Source organism: Alosa pseudoharengus, unplaced genomic scaffold (genome assembly GCF_046254945.1).
Source record: "Alosa pseudoharengus isolate Yale_2024_CS ecotype anadromous, Long Island Sound unplaced genomic scaffold, YU_APseudo_1.1 YU_APseudo_1.1_scf_9, whole genome shotgun sequence".
Classification (NCBI taxonomy): Eukaryota; Metazoa; Chordata; class Actinopteri; order Clupeiformes; family Clupeidae; genus Alosa; species Alosa pseudoharengus.
Window position 1 is genome coordinate 17,505,686 of NW_027468881.1, and position 24,651 is coordinate 17,530,336.

Genomic DNA, 24,651 nt, shown 5'->3' on the forward strand with positions numbered 1-24,651 from the left:
AGTGTGAGTGTCATCACTCTACGTTGTTTCTGATTGGAGAAAATTGACATGTTGCAACTGTCCCCGGTCTCCCCTACTAATTCGCTGTCTGACATTATTTATATTTTTGTATGTGAAATATATTTTTGTATGTGAAATGATGAGTCAAATAGCAAAAAGGGTTATGGATAGGTTCGAATATAGGCTACTAAAAATTAACAGTTATAGAGATTAACGTGAACGTGAGTCAGTTACTGTAAGAACCGCAGCGTGGTTTCAGCTATGTGATAGCGATCAAGTGTGTAGGCCTACGGTTGATATAGGCCTACATATTCTATGCTATTTACACGTTCAAAAAAGCATGGATAAGCTGAAAGAAACGTTAAAGGAGAACTTGGCAACTATTTCAACGTAATAAACCCGTTTAGAAATAATTTGGATGGTTAAATGACCTGTTCCGGTGAAAATGGTGACTTTCCCCGCTGCGCCTAGCGTCCCCAGGCGGAAAACCAACCTTGCAACAGACTACCGTCCTGGAAAGAGAAGTGAGAAACAAGAAACTCGTTTTAAATCGTGTTTCTTACCTTGTAACATCCACATAGTTCTGCCAAACTTATGCTAACCGTTCGCTAGCTTTAAACAAATCCATGTGCTTTATCGTTACCTTTTCCCACAGTTTTAAATAGCATGCACAATTTCTCCAGCAGAGGGGGAAATTAAACAATTAAAGTTTCCCTTTAATTGTGTTTTACAGTTTTGCAAAATTAATAAATGTATAGCTAGTGAAATCATTTCATTTCACTATCCTAGTCGCTAAGATAGAAATTATTAGGACTACTTGCTGTGGAGACGACACACTTTAGGCTATTCAGAAATGATTTGCGAGATCATTGCAGCCTGATTATTAGCCTATATTTAAAGCCAAACATCTCTGGTGTGGTTTTGACGATCAGAAAAGTAATTTTCCTTAGCTATACTGAAATAGGCTAATGATGTTGCGCTTCTGTGGGGTTAGGGTGGGTGCAGTGGAGTCGGAGTGCTGTTGCTGAACATTGGAATTTGTGGCTGCCCAGGACTGTTTTAAAACTTCTCTCTATCACCCGCACACCGCACTAAAATTACGTATTTAGCAGTCAAAATCCGAAACATGTCCAGGAGGGGAGAAATCGTCGGACATCCATTATTTTTGTTATTCAGCACCCCTGGTCAAAAATAGGTTCCCGCGCGCCTGTTTGGCCCCTGCAATTTGTCTAGAACCGCCACTGATAGTCAGCTGACTGCTCTTGTTTATTTGGTTGTCAATAGTTTCAATGTGATTCCAAGCTGCTGATAGATAAATGTGATAACAAATTTAAGTAAAACAGAATGTATCCTTGCATGCTTAACTAATCTCCTTTCCGAGTATGGAAGTAGTCAGTCCTACACAAAGTGACGTAATTGCATGTGCTATTTTTATGGGTTACACTGAGACGGAATTCTTTTGCCATTAATACTTCCCCTAACATATGTCCTGAGGGTTGTGTTACACTTATCACGTGCCTTCAAAACACTGGAAGTGGCGAGACAGTAATGATAAGGTTGCATTAACCTAATACATCTGAGAAACTGAAAGATTATGCAGCTAAAGTCATTGATTCAGGTAGTTTACAAAATAATCAATCAGACCTATTCATCCAATCAATTCAACATTCCGATGTATTTCCATATGTTTTCAAATTCAGTTGTCATTTTTATTTTTTGTCAAAAACACCTACTCTCATAGCTGGCTTATACTAGTTTTTTGTTGTGAACGCCAGAAGAGAACGAAGTATGAACGCACCCGCTCTGGCGCTGCAATGATCGGCATAGCCACACTGAACTGAATGAGCCGCTGTATCCTTAAGCTGGACGGGGGAGGGATGAAATCCAAGTGACGTCCTTGGCGACATCTACCCTGTTAAAGCTGCGAGCGCCCTGCACTCAGTCAGACAGCGCACAGAGGAGAAGGCAGCAAGAGGCACCCACATACAATCATTAGAGACTCACGCATTTCTCAGTGAAGGAACGCAACAAGGAAAATGGTCTAGGCACGACATTTAAAGACAAAATCTGTGAATGTAATTACATTACATTCATAAATTGTGCGCGCAAGGCTCGCTTAGTTTTCCGTCTAGACACTTGTCTCCTCTTTGAGAGATACGTTCCCATGCGATTCTTCAGACTCACATTTAAGTGTTTCGTGGATTGTTTTTGAGGGTGCTGTCTAATTCGGTGTTTTTTCTTTTATGAGCGTTTATAGTTTTCTTTGACATTATTTTATAAAGGAGTTTTACAATCCTACCAACATCCCAGTTGCCAATTTCGCCAACAAATTTGACTGCCTGCTCATCGTTGAACGTATGACACTGCGAAGCGATTATTGAAAAATAAATTCTACCTACTGACTTGCATCCCTTTCAGGGACCTGAAAGGACCAGAACCTATTAATAAATAGGGTGATACTTTCACTTATTCCTTACTTCTCAGTGTTGTCTGGACGTTGAGGGTGTTTTGTTTACAAGTGCATAATTGGAATGGAGAAATCTTCTTTCAACACTGACTGCTCTGCTGTGAACGTAGTCCTAGGGGAAGAGAGGAAGGGTCACCTCATCCCTAATGGAAACGGACATCAAGGCGTAAATGGAACCGTTATTGGGAGCGCCGGCGCGGCCGGTGCTGGAGCTCCACCTGCGGTACCCACCGTGGGCAAGGGATACCCCGAAAGAGAGACTTGGACCAGACAGATGGATTTCATCATGTCCTGCGTGGGGTTTGCAGTGGGGCTGGGAAACGTGTGGCGTTTTCCTTACCTCTGCTACAAAAACGGAGGAGGTGAGTTGTTTGATCTATAGCAGCAGCATTATATCCCGTCCCATCACACTATAGCCTACACCATGTATCGCATCCCATCATATATTTTGGTCATGTCCTTAAGTCATGTACCGTGACTCCCGAGATAACGCACTAGAGACGGTGGGACGTCAGCTGACGTTTAATTCTACGCACTAGCTAGAACGTCAGGCGTACTTTGTATGCCCACCGCGTCCTTCAGTGGGGTACCTCTGCAAGATGGAGAACGACGTCAGCACATCATTACCGCGACATCACATGTCTGCCTATTAATGGCAAATCTTGGGGTTTTTCCAGTGCTTTGGGACGGGGGGCGTGCCCACAGATCGTAGTCACGATTGCGTTTATGTTTCTGCATTCTGTGCTGTTAGAATGTTTATATATTGCGCGATATGACCTTACCATTTTGCACCACTGAGTGTCATGGTGCCAAATGTTAAAAAATGTAACTGTATTTTTCTGTCTAATTTCAGTCAGAAGGTTTAGTGCTTTTGGACAACAGACATGGATAAATCACAGAACCAAAAGTGAAAAACGCTAAGCTAGAGATTTACCATAGATGCAGATACACAAGTTGCCATTGGTGTCTCCACTTTCTGTAATGAAAAGAGCTCAGGAAGTGAGCTTCCTGTGGATCATTATCATTTCAATGTATCACCGAAAGGGCTCTCTCTGAGTCACACATGCAGGACTTATGAGAAAGAGCTTTATTGTGTTTCTTTTCAGAATGAAGAATGTCTCTTCCTATGTTCCAAATTGGACTGTGTCCAGAGTTTACTTAGGCTAATCAATTAATTTACATAAGAGCCCCATAAAAAGGCCAGTGATCGCAGTCATGATGTACACCTTTAATTAAATCCATCTCAGTTGATCCAACTAGGATTAATTCGGCAGTATCCCCAACCAAAGGGCAGTTTCAGGTAAACAAATCCCACTGTTCATAACCAAACAACAGAACACATAGCCAGGGGTGTGTAATCAGAGGGAAAAGTAAGCAAAATACATGATAACATTTTTGTCTTGTGAAAGTACTGAAGTGTCTCTCGCACTTATATAAGACAAGATAATATTTCAGCACAACAGCTACTTGAACTCCTACACATCCATTCCACAGTGTCCTTCTGAGTCTGAGGTCCTCAGCAATAGTGAATTGCTGAATACTGTTAGTGGCCCAGAAAAAAACTATATATATTCTTGGGATGCTGGAGGCTCCTAAAGAAAAAGGAAAATACAAAACCTATTGTTTTTTTAATTGCCAAATGCAGACATGCAAAACATTCCTCAGGTGTATGTCCCATAAACTTTGACAAACATACAGTCAGTTCATGCCCATTACAAAGATGGGAAAATAAATTTTGTTTTTTTAAAGATTTAAAGCTGATATCAGACATCAGACAAGTATGTAGTCACTTAAAAAAGTAAAAAGTAAGTAAAGAATAAAGTAGTCACACATTCACATGTTTATATGTATTTGAAGCCAATGCAAGGCTGTGTGGAGTCTCAGTAGCGTAATTAGTTTATTGTTTAGTCTGTAAGTTTCCCAAGGTGTCTGGACGTGTACTTGAAATGGATATGGTTACACATCTGCATCTAATGTTTTCCCTTATGATTTGATTATGTACAGTAATAAATGTCAGTAGGAGGCTTTTCCATTAGGGGCCATCCATCATTCATTTAAACAAATATAACTCTACATAAACAGTGGAGGTTGCTCTGGCCTCTCTCTGTGGTGTTGGTCAAAATGGATGTAATAGAATACGTGTAGTTACGATCCCTCAGAGCATGTTTTAAATCTAATTTAACTTATCAACTTCAATAGCAGCCACATACTTGCCAGTCAATAATCGGTGTAACTAATTTTATGTGTCCATAATGTGTGTGCGTGTGCACGCATGTGCATTTGTGTGTGTCTGTGTGTGTGTGTGAGAGAGAGAGAGAGAAGAGAGGGTATCTATTTTAACAAGAGGCTGTTTGGATGAAATCCATTTATTCTTGGTGATTGTAAAGACTGACCCTTTGAAAAGGCCAGTGGGGACCTGCTGGTGGGAAATGTCTAGAGGGAACATCAATTCTGCTAAAACAATGTTTAATTCAGGCCAGAGGTGCCAGCGAGAGAAAGGCTCGAGGCTTGATGAGTGGCAGGTGATGTCTCCAGCCTTGTCTCAGCTCTCTTCTCCAAATACTTGCTTTGCCCCTGGCTGGGAGCTCTAAGGTAACATGATGATGTTTTAGCCGTCCAGGTTGCCAGACTCAGTATGTGTCCTTTTCAAATTGTGTGCTTGTGTGCATACCACAGAGGCTACCAAGATCCTCTTGCCAAATCAAATCAAGCTGCCCCAAGTTGAAAAGGTGCTCTTCACACAGAAACGAGTTATTGTACCAACTATCAAGAAAGAGGGTAACACTTCTGTGTATATTGGCTCCACGGGGTAATGAGAAAGTTTGTAGAACATTGTCTTTCATTTATTCAAATTGCTTAATTAATTTAACACTTTATTGTTTGATATAAGCTTTCTGATCTTATAGTATTTCCAGTGAACCTATAATGAATTAAGATAGGCAATTAAGTCATTAGTTTGGTGACGGACAAGCATTTGAAAAAATCAGCAGTCAGCACTTTGCCTTTTTTCACAATGCATTTTATATAACCTCATACATTTTAGATGTCCCCCTCCACCTCATTAATAATTCCTGGGATGGCGCTTCCATGCACTACAGTAGGATTCCTTTTAATTGCCACATGGTGCCCCACTCTCTTACACTATCACGATTCACACACAATAGGAAATGTTCAGAAATGAGTATCATAAAAGTGAGGGTAGAGAGAAAACTGCAATCAAGTTGTGTCCTTTGATGTGAGACCAGTGGTCGGATCACGATCTGAGGACTACAACTATAGTCTTGCTTTTAAGGGCGTCACTGCCATACAGATTGGACTTGTTTAGGTTGGTTTGCGACAGAATTTTTCTTGTAATTTTTAATGTAAATTTGACCCTGGCATCCTGGTATGTATAGTAGTTGTAGAAATTTGTTTCCCTCCGGTGCACCATTAAGCCCTTTTGAAAGGTTGGCTGATAACACAAGATCCACTGCACCTCTCAGCTCAACATTGCTACTCCAAGTGCTGACATAAACACTGTGCGCTGTAGTCTCAGATGTTTTATTCTAGAAGCTGCATGAAGAAACACAGTGAAACGTAGGAATACAATTACAAATTCTGGTCGTGTCCCACTGATGCAAAATCTCGATTCTCCTTGGTTGTGAAATTTTTGAATCTAATTTGTCACTCACGCAGTTACCCAGTCGGCATTTTCATTTAATTAAGCTGACAGTGACACTAATACTTATGCTGACATTCCACTCTGAGGGTCGAGTGAGAGGTCTTCGCAGTATCAGTTTATCTTTCAATGTTCTTCGGTATGACCTTTGCAAGGACATCACCAAATAGGCCTATCTGTTTCAACAAAATCAGAAAAAGACATTTAAGAGACTGTGTCACATACATGAGGAGAGAACCAAATTACTCTCGGTCTGTCCATACTTGCATTGTGTTAATAGGAAGCCATCTCCATGATGGATGCCACATTTTCCCCTCTTAGGAAGTTGAGAAGTTCTGTGGCTGGGCGTGACATTGCAGGGTTTTTGTCCCTCTCAGTGGAACGAGGAAGTGTGTGTGTGTGTGAGAGACAGACAGACAGGCAAAGGTGAATGAATTGCAGTGGTGTATTTGCTGGTGGCACTGGCTGCAGCAGTGGGGGGGCATTTGCCTCCTGAAAAGCAGCAGCAGGTAGCGTTAGCGCATAGCGTCCGCCAGCCAGGAGATTTATAGGGTCTGCAGTGAGCCCGCTGCTCGTCCTTGGCTGCAGCCCACAGAGGTCCGCTTACCCACATGCACTCAATGCACCATGCGTCCGTGCCACCATGCGCGTCGGCACGTCCTCGCGCGAGTCAAACAGCGATGTCACCGTGCAGTTATGACATCTGGGATTATTTTGCATGTCTAGAGTCAAAATCTGATCTCTCTCTCACCCCCCCCCCCCTCGACACTCCCACCGTTGTCTGTCAAATGCCTTTCATCTTGCTTACTTACACACTTCCAGTCCTGTGGAATCTGTTCGGTTATTGAAGAACTGGGATTAGAGGGCCGTTCACATGCCATGTCATTTGAGTGCTGATTTATTTCATTTGGGTCTCTGATTGGATTATGGTGGCCAGTGGTCAAAATCCACGTGTTGTTATGTGGCCTCACCTCAACGTCAAAATGGCAAGGCTACTGGCCTTGTTGTGGCCATCACTGAACTACTTTGAGGACTAATTGCTGTGAAGTTCTGTTGCCTGTTGTCCTGCGATATGCATGAGTGAAGGGGACACAGCTGAGCACTGAGCTGCTCCTGTGGGGCGGGCGGCGTGAGAAGCGAGGCCAGCACGAGGTTGTAGTGTGAATACGGAGTTTATTTGGCTCCCTGCCCTGACTGACATCAGCTCTTCACCCCACGTGGACGAGCGATTAAGAAGAGTGTCTGTTAATCTTTTAATCCCCCGTTTCTGACTGGAACCCAGGAGCGCTTTAGGGTTCAGGCAGGGAATGGTGCAACCCAATCTCGGGGCCTGGAACTGCTCATCAGGGTCCGTGGTCACACCACCGCCACGAGAGGAAGAGTGGAGAGTGTTTTATTGTCATCCCTCACTGTAATAGAGGCCATTTGTTATGGAAAAGTAGGCCATATACAGGTGCAACGCTTCAAGTGGCGCGGCCGCAGTCATAATGTTCTTGCACGCGTGGTGTGTGTTGCTGAGGTTCGCTGCGGTTGTTTGGTTTGCGTGTCCTCAACGCTAACCTTTGCCCACGGGTTTTATGGATATTTGCCCTGGACATGAGGTTAACATTCGGGCTAAGGAGAGTCAATAAGTGCAGGGAACCACTTGTTCGTAGTGTCTGTAGAGATGGATATTGTAGCCTCTGTTGCTGCCCCGTCAGTCTGGGGGTGAGTTTATGGAGCTCTCTACTTCCCTAACAGATTTGGGGGAATTAGAGAACTTCAAGGTGGCTGTCACTTTGCAGTATTGAAGTATGTTGACGGCATGGCCGGTAATCTCATGCTGCACCCAGTTATCTGTATAACACAAAAATAAACCAGGGAATGGATAATTGGGTTGGCTTAATCCATCATAAGACGTTTAAAATTAGTTTTAAATGTGCAGGCTATGGAGGGATTACATTTGCATGTGTGAGGTGATTTAAGGAAATGGCCAATATTCTTAATCTCAAAAATGTATGCTTGTTTACATCTATGACTGGGTGGGGGGGGGGGGGGGGGGGGTAGCAGAGGCATCATTAGATGCAATGTGTCTCTGAGTCACAGATTTATTCCCACCAAACTGCCAGTAGTAGATGCTTACCAATCCCCTTCCTCTGGAGATGATTGCATGTGATGACTGGGGCGGGGGTCATATCCATGTGTTGGCGGGTGTAGGAGAGAAGAGGGGGGAGGGGAGGAGATGGGTATTTATAGCATCATTTCAACACCACACTGTCTAATCACAGCCAGCAATTATTTGTCATTTCCCTCTGTCACTTTCTCCCTCTCTCTCACTCTTTCTCTCTCTCCCTCCACTCTTCTTTGAGCTTTCTTAATAGTGACGCTGTTAAAAAAAAATGAGACCTCGTGATTGCCTGAGGGGGTGATGCAGCTGGTCTAAAGGAGCTCAGGTGGTGCGCTATGCACTGCACTAACTCGCTCGGTGGCGAGCAAAAGGGATTCAGCGTTCACTCCTCGTCTAACGTTATATCCCCCCCCCCCCCCCGAAGGCCAGGAGAGCTCTAGTCAGTTACTTAGCCCGTCGAGAATAGAAGGCTTAGCGTACGCTCTCTTTACTACAGCGTGCCTGAATGGGCCGGCTATTCCTGAGCGGCTCAGAGCAGTGCCACCGATAATTGCTGAGCTAATTAACTAAAAGTAAACGGCCAATGTGGGGGTGGTGGGATAAAGGGACAGCCATTCAGCAAAAACCCCAGTGTCAGTCTCAGTCTGACCCAATGTTAATTCGTCTGGTGTCCTGCTGTTAGTTGGAGACGGGCCTCTGAAATATGGAGTCGTTTTCGTGTATGAGTGTGAGTGCCACGTGTCTTCTGCAGTGGAAGGCACCATCAGCGGGGAGATGCCGGGTTTCGTGGGGTTGGTTATGCGAAACGTGTCGGGAGTGTGCTTAGGTTTAAAAATGGCGGGATGAGCTCCGTCGGCATCCCTGAATCGCAGCATCACGGGTTTCAGCTCAGGTAGAGTCAGGTGCTTGCCTTCGCGGATACTCTGCTCCCCCCCGCCCCCCCAGGGTAAAGTCACGACGTCCTGCGCAGTGTGTTTGCCAGTCTGTGTGACAGCGCGCGCGTGCGCGTGTGTGCCTGTGAGTCACCGGCATGCCGACGGTGCGTCTTATTTCCGCCTCTTAGTGTGTGAGCTGGCAGTCACACGCTCATTCATCATCCAACAGGCATTTCTATAGCGTGCTCTTTGTGTGCAAATCAGCTTCCATCTCCTCACCATTCTCAAAGCCCACGTCTACATATTTTACAGTCGTTTTCTTGTGCAACAAATGCAGAGGTCGAGGTGCCATAATGCTTCTAGTCATGGCAGCATTTGTTTCTGTAAGGCAGAATAGAATCTGTGCTGCACATTGTATACAACCCCCCCCCCCCCCAGCTCCCTTTGTGTGCAGTTTATGAAAAGGCTTCTATCCTAGTCATGGTCCCCTCATTCCGAACAGTAGGTTATGCTCTGTGAAAAGGAGCTCAGGCAAAGCTATTCATTCACCCAGTTCGGATTCCTCAAGTTGAACTATTTCTTTTTTCCAATGGGGCTGCCATCTCCTTTATCACAGTACAGCTGTGTCGCGCCGGGTTAATATACAGCCATGCACCAGTGCTTCTGATATGCCCACTGCCTTTCTACCTGGGAAGACGGACACAGTGATTATGTCCCCGAGCTCATTCCGTCGCTGCCCATTCGACCCCATTCCACAAACAAAAAAAAGGGTCACCTCTCGCCTTCAAGCATCCATCTTTAATTCTGCCAGCGAGTCTTTGGCTGTTGCTGCTAGCTTGCGGAGCCCAGCGTTATGCAACGGGTGGTGCTTTGAATAACTAGCTCTCAGCAGTCTCGCACTCGTTCTCACTGTCAGCCTGTGAGCTGGCCTATGGGCTCAGGAGGAGGGGGGCTTAGTGCCGGGTAGGGGGGTGTTGATGGTGGAGGGCTGACGTCATCTGGACCTCCATTGAGTGTGTGTGGCGCATTGTTCAATGGATAATCTGCATTAGGAGCCTTGCCGCTAACACAGCCAATGACCCTGCCCCCGCCCTCTTCTCATTGGCCACCCTCACTCCAGGCCCTGCCCCCTCACCGGAGTCCATGGGCTGCGGGAGCTGTCCGTCAAACGTAGGGGGCTAAGGCCTCATTGCAGATGATGGGTTTGCTGTGCATTCACAGCACAACTTCAAGGATGCTGGCTAATGCAGCAAACAGCATTACATGGAGCTTGTCCGACTGATTGGGCAACTCTAGAGGGGGCTTTCAATGACTAGCCTGTAACAGGAGGGCTAGTCTGTCCCTCTCTCCCTCTCCCTCCCTCTTTCTCTCCTGCTCATACTCAGTCCCAATTAGTGCTAAAGCACATTGTTTCATCGTTCTAAATCATTTCTGTACACCTCTTCTTGCCCAAAGCACATATAAAAGTGCTAATGCTAGTAAATGAGACATAAATACTTAAGAGTCTCATAAATAAAGTGTCTTAATGAAATTATCTCTCTCTCTCTCTCTCTCTCTCTCTCTCTCTCTCTCTCTCTCTGTCTGTATGTGTCTGTTCCTCAGGAGTGTTCCTCATCCCGTATGGACTCTTCATATTCCTGGGGGGTATTCCCATTTTCTTCCTGGAGATTGCTCTGGGTCAGTTCATGAAGGCCGGAAGTATCAATGTTTGGAACATTGCACCGCTGTTCAAAGGTATCTGATTAATTTCTCTCTCTTTCTCCCTCTCTCTCTTTCACCCTGTTGGAATATGCAAACAGATGCATATTTCAAAACACCTCACATGCCCACGGATCTCACAGTTTTAGCATATGCAAAGCTGTACTGGAAATTATGCTTAGTACTTACATCAGAATATACTTGTGTCCAGTCAGTCAATATGCTGTCCATATAATGCATGTGCACCATCAGCATCACAGTCTTCCCTGTTTCCATAACTCATTAGTGTAAAAGCCAGACGTCTTGTGCTGGCATAAAAGAATCAGCTGCTCTGGCTGGTAATTTATCATAAGGACATAAGGAGGAACATCTGTAGAAGTGGGCAAAAGCCTATTGTAGGCTATAAATGGGTTATAAATACTTCCCCTTTACAGCCGTTTTTGCCCTTCATCAGACTTGCCCCTCCATTGTGAGGCTCAGAGCAGCTATATGCTTCAACTGAATGACAGAACAGTTAGCTTCTGTTCAGAGCACATCTCAGGCAGATCAAATTCACTGACATTGCCAAGAATGATTCACTATCCATCCTGCAAACTCTGAAGTGTGTATTTTAACTGGTCCACTCTCCTCCTGTGTCTCCCTAAGGACTGGGCTATGCGTCTATGGTGATAGTGTTCTTCTGTAACACTTACTACATCATGGTCCTGGCGTGGGGCTTCTACTACTTCATAAAGTCCTTCAACAGCACCCTACCGTGGTCCACCTGCGACAACGAGTGGAACACGCCCAGTTGCATCGAGATCTTCCGCCATGAAGACTGCATAAACGGAACCATCGGCAACGCCACCTTTGGCAACATGACATGCGAGGAGTTAGCAGAGGGACGCTCTCCCATCATCGAGTTCTGGGAGTGAGTGTGTCCGGTATTCATGAAATTGTTTCGGACAGTAGTCAAGATCTGGCTTTTTTGAGAATCAGGCGTCAAATTTTGATGTATAAGTTGATCGTAAGTTTTGAACAAAGTTTTACATTTTTACTTTGAAATATAGGAGTGTACCACAATATATATGGAATTAAGACACATTATTTGACCTGCCCCTCCACCCAAGCTGAATCTAAGTTTGATGAATCACCATAATTCCTTTCTGGTAAAAGTGTTTTTCTGCATTTGCTCTGATTTTGTTTGTGATTGTGCTGGAGCGGCGTGAAGGTCATCTCCTTCTGTCTGGTCATGTGGCCCTGAGGAATGTGTATAGCACAGCATTTGCTCTCCGGCTCCTGGGGGACTGGCTTTGAGATATGAATATGTGTCGGTGAAGGTTGTAGCCATGTCCACACCAGCCACACACACACACACACACACACACACACACACACACACACACACACACACACACACACACACACACACACACACACACACACAGACACAGACACACAGACACACACAGAGGCCAAGGATACCAGCACCGTCCTTTTTACGACACGTAATGTAATGTGTCATCAAGTTACAGTAGTGTAGAGGTCAGAAGTAGCATTCCGTGGTGTAGAAAGAGCCTCCTGCTTCCTTTGTGACAGGAGGCCTGAATGAGGGGATTGTTCTGGGATGAATGAGGGCCTGTCCACGGTCACAGGTCCTGGGTCTAATCTCTCTCTCGTTCTCTCTTTCTCTCTTTCTCTCTGGTCTTCTCCGGTGCGCCTCCCTAAGGAACAAGGTGCTGAACATCTCGAATGGCCTGGAGGAGCCGGGCGCCATTAACTGGGAGCTGGTGCTGTGTCTGATGGCCGTGTGGATCATGGTGTACTTCTGCGTGTGGAAAGGCGTGAAGTCGACTGGAAAGGTAAAACGCCATCGCCAGGCCCCCCTTCACACACACAAACACGGCTGGTCTGAACGCTCTGTTTAGGATATTGGCATTGCAAGGTAGCATTCTCTGAGTTGTTCTGGTGAACATTGTTCAGAACCCACTACAATATCGCCAACTTTTTTTACTGTAATCATATCTGATGCATTCTGTTTGAAGGGACTGTTTGGCACTGCTGTGGGTCAGCTTTGACAAAAACTTTCACTAATCAACTTTGGTGTGGCTCTGCCTACTTAGAGCCTTTGACCACACTGTTACCTCTCTCTCTTTGAAGCATCTATTTTTATGCAACTATTTAGTGTGCCTGCGCAGCCGTTTCTGCCAGCAATTTTCACTCTTAAACACACACACCTGCCTCCGCTTCCTCCTTCCTCCCTTTCTTATCTTCCACCAACACACACACACACACACACACACACACACCAATGGACTAAAGCAGAGAAAAGCTGATGATCTGTGTGTTAGGTATGATCACAGGTAAAAGCAGGGCGCAAAGATCTGAGCCAAAAGCTTCAGAAGCTGCCTTCTTGGCTTCATTCACACTTATGTAACAGCACTCCTAGCTTGCACACACACTCTTCTTCTCTCCCCTCCCCCCTCTCTCTCCCTCTCTCTGTCTCTCTTTCTCTCTCTTTCTCTCTCCCTCTCTCTCATCCTAGGAATGATCAATGTCAGCAGAGTTCAGGTTTGTAGGTAGCATCTACATCAATGAGCATAATAGGCTCTTAGATTCAGTTGGGAAGATGAAAAAAACTATGGCACTATTTAAATTATACGTAAAATTTTATTTAAAAAAATGTATTTAAAAAATACGCACGCTTTATTTGCTATTATGTCCCAACCACATTTCATGCTTAGTCCTGACTCCAGTATCATAGAGCAACATTGAAGCATCTGTGTTGCTTGTGTTGGTATTTTTCATTTGCTCTGTGTGTAGTCCACTCCATATGTGTGTGTCCTTAGTGTAGACGAGAGACATTAGCAGCCATGTGGAAAGGCACAGAGGCCTCGGCACTAAAGCCACAGTGTTTTAATGAGATCCCATCAGTCAGGCGTCAGGTGTTATCAGCTGGACAGCAAATGGCCGTGCAGCTGGTGACTCCTGTCTCAGCTGTCAGCTAACGCTCATAATCCTCCAGCACCGCACTCTCTCTCTCTCTCTCTCTCTCTCTCTCTCTGTCATGAGTGTATGAGAACACAACACAATCTAGTTGTTGATGTTTGTGTGTATTTTGTTGTGTTTTATTTTTCGTAACCTTGATTCAAGCTCCACCCTCATTTACTGCCGCTTGCCTCGGTATAACAGTTGAGGCAGTGGGTAGCTATGGCAACTTCATTGGCCGAGGGGGATGGGGGGTGAGTGGGTGTGGCTATGAAATATTACAAAGTGCCCTGTCACAATGCTGGTTCGTGATTGGTGGGCTGAGGTGGATTGTCTGCAGTGAGACGTGACCAGGCTCTCATGCAGAAGGCTACAGCCATCTTCTTAGCTCAGGAGGCGGGGTCACACGAAGCCCCTCGCAGAAAATTACTCCAATTCTGTCGCCACTGCCGGTTTACTCATTCAGACTTTTGTTACAGTCAGTCATAAATGCCACAGATGCTGGGTTGGTGTGTACTAGGGAGTATTGTGTTTCCTTGATGAGATTTGTTTAACTCAGAGTGCCTCGTGTCTCCCATTTACTATCACACAATATCCCTATGGAGTATAGTACAATCAGAGAATAAAGACATGAATAAAGAAATCATGAAAAGAAATGAAAAAAATCCACAAATCTGTAGTAATTTAGCAGATTTTTCAAATTGCCGTATATATGGTGTCTTGCCACAAGTTAGCACAAGTTGTTAAGCCCCCTTCTGCCAGTATGAGGAGGTACTAATGTCCTGGTAGCACAGCCTTCCTTGAGTGTTTTTTCAGGAAAAATCTAAAGCATAGATTTTGGCATGTGTCCAAGTGCCTTTAAGGGCATTGCAGTTTGCAGATGGACAGCACCACTTTCATATCCCATTGAGATTTTTTTATTTTTAGGGCTGCATTACCGCACGTGTAATACGCCATAGCTATTAGTAGCCAGCGTCGGGGGTCTGTTTCAAAGTCAGCCGGACATTTTCTCCCCCCACCCCTCCCCCCCTGGCTGTCTGTCTCTCTTTCTCCCTCTCTCTCTCTCAGCTTGGCCCTATTCTCTCTCCTCGTGTAGAATGTGGAGCCGAGAGAGAGATAATCTCATTTCCATTGATTCATTGTTCTGACTCTCCTGTGTCTGTGTTGTTGAGTCAATGTCAGTGTGCATTTAGATCCCATAGAGCCTGTTCTCTTCCGAGTACTGCCACAGCTCTCCCTATTGTTCCTCTATTCTAGAATGGTATGGCAGAACACCAAGCGATCCGAAGCAGATTGGAGGTTGAGGTAGATGGAACAATAGTCAACTTTTTTTTTTTTTGGGGCTCTTTTGAAAAGTCCACTCTGTCTCAGATGCCAAAATTCGCCTCTCAAGGGCGCAACGCCCTCCGTCGCCGCCCGAAAGAACAAGACGACTCCTGACCGCAAGCACAAAATGGAGTCTGAATAGTAATGATATTGAGTTCTGTGTTTTTCCGCAAAAACAGGGACGTGGCACTGGACAGTTGTCCTAGTTTCAGACCAGCATATCTCCAAAGTAGTAAAGGCAGGGCTAGTAAAAGAGGTGCCAAGTCAGGTGTGTCTTAACGGGCACAGGTCAAGGTTGCGGTGTTTGAAGTGTACCGGTGAGAAGATAAACACTTCCACTTAGGCCTATCTTTAACTGCATTGTTATCTGTGTGGCGAAAGGCCCAAGTGATGAATTACTCCTCTACAGTCATAAGACTTGCTTTAATGACTAGTGCCTCTTGGCAAGTAGTCAAAACATAAATGTTCAGTGAATCAGAGTTATACAACATAATTGTAACATTTGCTGACTTAATTGAATTATGCTATGCTTTCGGTGTGCACAAAGGAGAGCTTTAATGCGACAGCAGAACTTAATGATTTCAATGACAGCTCTTTTTATTGGTTCTGAAGTATGATTGTGATGGACTGTGAAGTTCAGTTCAAGTCATTAAACATGACAATTTTAATATTTATACTTTGAGCAATTAACAACAACTTATATAGCGCTTTATTAATGCACCCAAAGCGCTTTACCGCTTTAACCACCATCATCAGTATTAAACTAATGTATGTTTTGAGATTGTTATTCATGTTCCTGTCCTGTTTCTGTCACTGTGCTCTCCTTTAGATTGTTTATTTCACTGCCACGTTCCCGTACGTCGTGCTGATTATCCTGCTGGTCCGAGGGGTCACTCTGCCCGGGGCCTATGACGGGATCATGTACTACCTTAAGCCTAACTGGTCTAAACTCGCAGAGCCGCAGGTAAGACCATTACGGCCCCGCCAAAATGATCTGTTTTTGTAAATACAGCATCATACCCCTGAAGTTCGGTAAGAAGCATGTATCGCGCTTGACTGAAGCGGAAGACTGCTGTTATAATTGAAGGATATTAAAACACCATTACCATAATTCCTCCCTTAAGGAAATGAAAGTATTGTAATATTCACCATGTGTGTTGGTACGAATACAATTACAACGATGCCTGAGGTTCAATGTTTCTCATTTAGTGCTCCAGAGAGAGGTTTAAATTGCAACGCATCCTGAAGGAAATGCTATTCTTGTCTGTGTTGCTGCAAATCCACTGGATTGCAGTATTCTTTCGTAGTCCAATTCCTGTGTGACTTGAGGTTGTGATCTGAGAGCTGATTGCTTCTCTGTCTTTGCCAGGTCTGGATAGATGCCGGCACACAGATATTTTTCTCCTATGCCATTGGCCTGGGAGCTCTCACTGCTCTTGGCAGCTACAACAGATTCAACAACGACTGCTATAAGTAAGTCAGTTTTGGAATCCATAATATACCAGCTTTGGTTGTCCTTGGCTGACTGTCATTGTTTTGTCAAGATGGGACAGAGGAATATGTGTCAATGGATGACAGTGAACATAATATGCCATCTGATGACTGGTGCTCATATTAAGTTGTGTACAGCTTTTAGCATATTTTCCTATGGAAGTCTTATTACAATTTCAGTGAATAGTTGAACCAAATACAAAGCCAAATTGAAATTTAATTCACACTCAAATAATTACTATCATATGTGTTTTGCACTGCTGATAACTGATCATTGCTTTTTAGGCTGTACAGTACAGTACAGTACTGTACAGTAAGTACATGGACATGGATATAATGTAACTGGAGTAGCATACCACTAATCAAAACGGCGACTCTAATCCTAACAAACCTCTCCATTCAGAGCAAGTTGCACATAACTGCATTGCTGCACACAAGGTGGCAGTATTGGAAAAAATCATCTGTCATGCCCAAATTAGGTGTAAAGGAATACAAAAATAGAAAGTGACAAGAATAAGGAAATTATGAGTTATGACATGTTTAGGAATCTACAATGTTGTATTGTTATTCTGCACATTCCAACCATAGCTGAAGGCAGGCAGTTTTATATAAAAATAAGTAAGCATTAGCCAATGTTTAGACTTGACCGGACAGCTACCATGTTGACATTATCCATTGTTATGACAAGATGATGTTACAGTGTGGAATATACACACACAAAAAAACGAACAAAGATTTTAATAAGACATCAAACTAAATACACAGCCAAGAGGTAATGTAGTGTGAACTCCAACTGAGAGCACGTCTAACCTGCGTATTCTGTCCTGGTATACAGGGATGCGTTTGTTCTGGCCCTGATTAATAGTGGCACCAGCTTCTTTGCCGGCTTTGTGGTCTTCTCCATCCTGGGCTTCATGGCCTCTGAACAGGGAGTGGACATCTCCAAAGTAGCTGAATCAGGTACAGGTTCCTGCTCATTCTCACAGCTCTCAACTAACCAAGGCATTTATGTCAGCACTGTGTTATAATAGTTTGTCATAGATATACTGTTAGATACATGTCATGTTTGCTATAACTGATGTTGCTTGTTTCCTGTATGTTGATGGTCTGTTACTTAAAAGGAAATGTTTTCTTGCCATGTGAGTCAAATAGTTATTGACTGTTTTGAGTAATTTAAAAACAGCAGCGGCCATTTTCTCGTGCCACAAGGATGTTTCTCAATGTATCTGATGAATAATTTAGCTCTATATCCAGTGCTTTCCAGTTCACTTAACTGATTTCTAATTCAAGTTCATGCCTGTGTTGAGATGTTTATATTATTCATGATATTGCTTTTCCGAAACAAAGAAGTCAGAAATATGATGTTGCAAAGAACCTGCTTGTGCCATGTACAGGAAAAATTTATGTTTTATAATGCTAGGGGTGTATTTCTGTAGCCTACTATTTTCGGATGCCAAAATAATGTCCTGGTTTTCTTTGATGAGCAATCAGGCTAAAGTATTTTTTTTTTGTTTGTTTGTGTGAATGTGTGTGGGTGTGTGTGTGCACAAAATAAGGTGAAACACATTCTATACTAGATCATAATGACGAGAGATTGGATAGAGAATGTTACATACTGGATTGGGTTTGTGTGTGTGTGAGTGTACTGTATGTGTATGAATGTGCATTTATGTACATGTTTGTGTGTGAATGTGTGAGGAATGTGTGCATTGTATGTGTGTATCTAAATGTATTTGTGAATGTGTGTCTTTGTATGAATGGGTGAATTGTAAATAAGTTGTCCAGTGTTAAATGAGTTTCACAGACACACTGTGGTTAAAAAATGAAGTGGAACTTGCCATATTAGATATTATATATGCTCATATTTGACTAAGACTAGTGAGAACAGCAGTAAACAGGAGAAAAAAAGCTGTCAACGAATTAGCTCTTTGTATTAGGCAAGCTGTTACAACATATATAGTATGGAACTGATTAAAATAACCTTTTTACTAGCTCTAACCTCAGACTACATTAGCCCCCATTAGCTTAAGAGATATTCTGACTAATGATGTTACTACTACTGAAAGTATGGCATGCTACTGACCAAGGGCATGATCAAGTGGTGATCTGGCATGTTGGCACTAGTTATTCAGTGTAATTCATTGTGCATCTGACATGTTGGGGTAGAAAGATTCAGCGTCATTTGGGATATTTTATGCTTTCATTTTACAATTTAATGCATTTGATGTATTCAACATCTTTATTTTCTTTACTTGATGACTCTGACACAATGCTGAATTGCATATTAGAATTGACATGCATACCTATCTATATATTAATTTTAAAGCAGTTGTCCAAATAATGCTGTAGATCTCCTGTTAAAGGGATAGCTTATCTAGCCTGGCCCCGCCCCCTAGTATCTGCACCCATTTTCATTTCACTGAGATACTAGTCTGGCTACTCTCAATGCGTTTACGTTTCCCCTCAGCCAATAGGATGGAGGGCCAGTCAGGGATGATGTTCATTTCAAAATCAAAAGTGGCTGTGGTAAACGGTAGTAGCAACGCCTGCTAACATAAAACAAACTCAGTCAGAAGAATGTATAAATGTATACAGCAAAGGTAAATACATTATTTCCTGACTGCCAATGTGGTGTATTATCAGTTTTTGAAGGTTAGGTGGAGTAAGGATGTTAGGAATCCTCAATCAATGTGATTGGTTAGGCTGGAGCAATGATTTCAAATGTAACGCAAAGTCTACGCCCATTACAATGCTAGGGTTGGAAACATTTCCAAATTGTGAGTACTCTGACTCTTCACAATGTGAAACAAAGTAGTGAGTCTGGTGAAACCAGGCTAAAGTTTACCCCTCAGAATATTCAGATCATCTACTTACCCTCATGCCAGTAGGAAGGAGTAGTTTGCGTTTTTGCCATGAAAGGGAAAAGGAGTAAACTACAAGAATCTCCTACTACATTTGAATCAGTTACCATACTCTCATTGTCGTCATTTGTAGTCATCAAGGCTTTCTGTTCCTTCCTTGTTACTGAGATTTCCTTTTCCCTTCTACAGTAAAAACAATGCACAAAATGGGTACATCAGTATAGGTAAACTATATCTTTAAAATTCCCACAGTTGTCACCATTTTCAGCACAAATATGCATTCAAATGCATAAGCCTTTTAGTGACTACTTCACAAATATTGCGCTGACAGTGTAAGCGGTCACCTTCACAGTGACCTGGCCTGTAACATAGACGCCCTGAATCCAGACCTAAGCATCCATTTCTCCCACAAACTGTCTCCTAATTGAAAAATGATGGTAGCATTTATATATTTATTTTAAAACGTTCTCAAAATAGTTACTGCTTAACATATTGTATTGCTCATAGATTCAACATCATGAACAATTATGTCATTGGGCTTGTAAAAAAATGTATGATATGGTAAGCATGTAGAATCAAAACTCTCAAACAATCAAGATTTACCCTTACATCACTGAGCCACAGTGGAGTCTATTTGCTCCACGGTGGTCTCACTGTAACTATATCCTCTTACACCATTAAGTTAGGTAGACCACAGCAACTGTAAATGTAACACACAAAGAAAAAAAATCACCCTCTGCACTTGTGCTATTTTTAGGCCGTTTAAATGTTTGTGACACCCGCACAGTTTATTTTTGGCTGTGCTGTAGTGGCGTCTCTTGTGAATGATGCCATTGTGTAATAATAATAACGAGCAGAACTGGGTGCTAATCATGAGGATCTGTGGGTCAACCCTGTAGGGAGCAGACGGCCGTTTGTGTGCTGCCTCGTCCAGGTCGTCTGCACAAAGCTCCCTTTAAGCTCAGTAGAAAGCTCCAGACATAGGCCTACTCCTTTGCTGTTTGTTATCCACTGAGGAGCATAACAGACTCATCACATTCCAAACTGCATGGGATTGCATTAAACTGGACTTTTCATCAAACTGGTTGATTAAACCTAAAATCATGATTTTGTGTGTTTTGGGTTTTTTTTTTTTTTTTTTTTTGTGTAAATGTTCAACTTCAGGTGATTTATGGCATTAAATTCAGATCACATCAGTCCCTCGAGCCTGTTTCCTCAGGCCTCAAAGTGAAAGTTGTGAAAGAGAAACTCTATGCAATGCCATGGAGGAAGGCAGCAGTGGCAAAGAGCACCAGAGGTGATCTCTGAACATTGGACCCCAGTGTCATTTTGAAGGAACAACCTTGTTTGATGTTTCAGACATCAGATGTTTCAATTTGACATTAACTGCACAACCTCTAAATATTTATTTAGAGAGCAAAACAAAAACAACTATAGGATACGTGACATTGTGCTTTCTCTGTTGTATGTTGCAGACATACACGTGCAGCATTCCTAACAGGCATAATCCATGCTTTGAACACAGAAAATCAAAGGCCTGTGTATGCAGAGATCGCTGGTGTCTTTTGGCGTTTTGATATTCTCTTCCACGTTTTCCCCCCCTGCATGACTGACGTCTTCTGCTGTGATATCAGTCTGTGTGATGATGAGACGCCATTTCACCTTGCAGCAGTAGACTAAATCCAAAGCACCGGCTTGTTGAGGCTAAGCAAGGAACAGCATGCACCCTGGCTCTGAGACAGGCCCCACATGCGTAATGACCTGGCAAGGTCACCGGGTTTCTTCTGATATCCTTAACGGGGGGTAAGGTCACAGAGTGGCACTGAATGAATATCAGATGAATATCAGAATATCAGATGAACATTGATTTATGAATTCTATCTCCCAGGTAGAGATACTTGGAAAGGAAAGGGAAGGGAAAATTGGGCTATGGGACACACTGAGGTCACTAGCGTAAGCAGACCTGTGCTTTGAAAATAAATCTAAGCTGTGTTTTGTGTCTGTTGGTTGTTGGAAACCATAGTGAGGGAGTGATTTGTGTGTGTGTGTGTGTGTGTGTGTGTGTGTGTGTGTGTGTGTGTGTGTGTGTGTGTGTGTGTGTGTGTGTGTGTGTGTGTGTGTGTGTGTGTGTGTGTGTGCGTGCGCGTGCGTGCGTGTGTGTCTGTTTCAGAATGTATGTAAGTCAATGTTTGTACATCATGTTCTGTGCGTCTGTTTGTATCTGGATCTTTGAGGACCTTGTATGTGCACTTGTGATTCTAGGGAAAGGTTTTACAGAGTTGCTCTTGTCTAAAACTGCCTTATAGATTTATACCAAACTATGGCATTTTTTATGATCAGCCACTGTTTGGTCTGTTATGTTTAAAAATGATTGGAAATCCATTCAGATTCTTGCAGGCTGTTGTACACTTTTGCCAAAGAAATCCCCCTTTTTGATCCTTTTAACAGGATTGTACTGTCTTCAGTCCCAGTATCTGAAATGTGATTCACATCTACTCTATATCTCTATATATCTATATTTTAATTTATTTAAATGTTAATTTAAGGATTATTTAACCAGGAATTTTGCCTCTTGAGATGTGCACATCTCGATTTCAAGAGGGGTCCTGGAGCTGACTGCATCAGCAGGTAAACTTCTGATATCTAAATGAAAGCATACACTTTTAATACAGTCCAGTAAAGTCCAGTCGATACAGATGACTGCATTTCCCAGTTAGCTTTGCAGGAAAGGAAAGTAGGAAGTCAGTCCACAGAACATATGATCCAGCCATAGGTCCAAGTGCCCCAGTCTAACCATACTAAACCTCAACACAGTACAAACTAATCGTCCTTCTGTCCATTTTATTATTTAAAAAAAAAAGACAGAGCATCTGAGATTTTCAGCTATTTGACAAATCAAATGTGCACATAATAAGAAAAATGTAAAGACAAATGGGTAACATGGGGTTTGTTGTATAAACTCAAATCTTTGATGTTTATTTGTTTCACTTTTGATTTGTGTGCAACGCAAGGATCAGAATGACCCACTTGGTAATGTCCTCAGTTATTACAGGAAAGGCACCTATCCCACTCATCAGTCATCAAGTAAGGATAATAATATTTTATTATCCAATTAGGTATCACAAATTATGAATGACTGCCATAAATGAAGCAGTTATAGGGTTAATACTACCGAGACATGTATCATTTATCAGGAAGCTATTTATTAGTAAATATCACTCTGGATACCACAGTTGGACCTATTTGCAGCCACTTAAAACTTACAAGCTTTGTACACACATCCATTCCGTTAGAATCACTGTAGATTGGTGACTAAGCATCTGTAACGAGTTTAGGATAAATATATACACATTTAATATATTTAAACAAAACACAACTGTTCAAAATGTTTTAGGGAGTTAAGGCAGGAAAAAAAATCATGAATAACTTTACCAAAACAATACATACACCGGATGGATAGGTTTGGTTTACAAATATACAACTAAGCTAGTTATATGAAATGAAATCGCATGTTCCCTCTGCAACCCAACTATGCTTTAAGTAACCTCACAAAAATGTACTAGCACTAATAAGAGATGGTAAAGGAGCAACGATAAGTAATGGAAGCACATCAAATAAATAATTTCTTTCTTAATCAGTGCCACAGAAAATGAGTTTTAAAATGACAGACAATGAGACAACAAAGACAGCAGACTCTGCTGTTATAGTTTGAAAGGTTTGAAATGGACCATCAACAATGTCAACTTAGAACCTAGCATCTAATCACTTGTATATATGAAAATGACACTGGCATCTAATGACTTTCATACATGAAAATAATACTGACATTTGAAACACCTCTGTAAATGTATGATATATTAACATTGTGAGCACAAGCATTCATGACATACTGTACATTTAAAAATGATGTTAAAACATTCATGCTTTTCAAAATGATGTCAAAACATCTTCAACATCTGACTTTTATTAAGAGCAACAATAGAAATATGAAATCAGGAGGAGGAGGTTGCCATAGATTTACATGCAAGACAAAATAAATACAGTACTGTTTAAAAGTCTTAGGCACCTTAGATGTTTTGCTTAAGTAATGCAAGAAGGACTATTGTTTATTTCTCGCACTCCTAATTAGAATATGACCAGACAACACAGGGAATATGTATGTAGTGTTTAAGTACACATAAAATTATGTTTTTGTTCTAATACTAGTCCAATTACAGTCTCAAGCTACCATTGGATTTGTTGTTTTAGCAGTGTTATAATGATCAATCACCGAAGGGGAAAGCTGTTGACGGAGCTGTCGTTCCCCACCTAGGCCACTAATGGGCATGTCTGGCCTGCCAGAAGCTGCTGACTTGACCGTGGTAGATCCAGCTATGTGGGTCTCGAGGTCAGCTGCTGACTTGACCGTGGTTCACCCTAAAAACTGCCTTATCAAGGCTCTATGAATAGAAACCTTTGACCATGCATTTTCACGTTGGGCAAGCAATGAAGCTGTAACTTTTCAATGAGATTCTTGAATGGTGAGTGTCATCATCTCCTTACCACTTCTGATACCAATGTGTCAGAGCCAGAACCAGTACCAACCAGTTTCAGCTTCCCCCTTGCGAGATTGGTCATTATAACACTGCAAAAACAACCAGTTTCAGCTTCCCCCTTGTGAGATTGGTCATTATAACACTGCAAAAACAACAAATTAAATGGATGCAAAAGGCCAGAACCTGAACCAGAAAGGCACATTTTTGTGTGTTTTAATAGTTCCTCTATCTTCTGGTTGAATTCTAATAAAGATAAAGAGGAATAAACATATATGGTCATCATAACATTGCTAAAACAACAAACCTAATTGGTGCCTAACACTTATGCACAACACTGTATGTACTGCAAATATTCTTTGGGACCCGTTGATATTCTTCTTTCATGCACTCTCTGTGTGTTTGGAAAAACCACCCTTTTTGTTCGCTCCTCAGAGAACAACTGTAGAGTTAGACCTATTGTATATGATAGATATGAGGTTATAGATGCTGCAGTCATGTGAACATTCCCTCAGCAACTTTTTTTATCTTACAACTTTTTGTGTCCTCTGACTACCTTAAAGCAGAGGTCATAAAGCAGAGATCATAAAAAATATACTGGTGATATATACACTTCAGTAAAGCTCAGTCTCTGATTCTGAGAAGTGCAATGATTCCCTTGGGTCTCTG

General features: G+C 42.6%; 1 protein-coding gene across 1 annotated transcript in view; it reads left to right on the forward strand.

Annotated features, from left to right (window-relative positions):
* Positions 1-1,964: 1,964 nt before the first annotated feature.
* slc6a8 (solute carrier family 6 member 8) overlaps positions 1,965-24,651 on the forward strand; it is a 30,845-nt gene continuing 8,158 nt past the window's right edge. Inside the window, exons 1-7 of the mRNA XM_076276899.1 lie at positions 1,965-2,829; positions 10,710-10,841; positions 11,451-11,715; positions 12,514-12,646; positions 15,928-16,062; positions 16,468-16,571; positions 17,425-17,549. Coding sequence (XP_076133014.1) covers positions 2,532-2,829; positions 10,710-10,841; positions 11,451-11,715; positions 12,514-12,646; positions 15,928-16,062; positions 16,468-16,571; positions 17,425-17,549 — 1,192 coding nt within the window. The 5' untranslated portion in view covers positions 1,965-2,531. The remainder of the gene's footprint in view (positions 2,830-10,709; positions 10,842-11,450; positions 11,716-12,513; positions 12,647-15,927; positions 16,063-16,467; positions 16,572-17,424; positions 17,550-24,651) is intronic.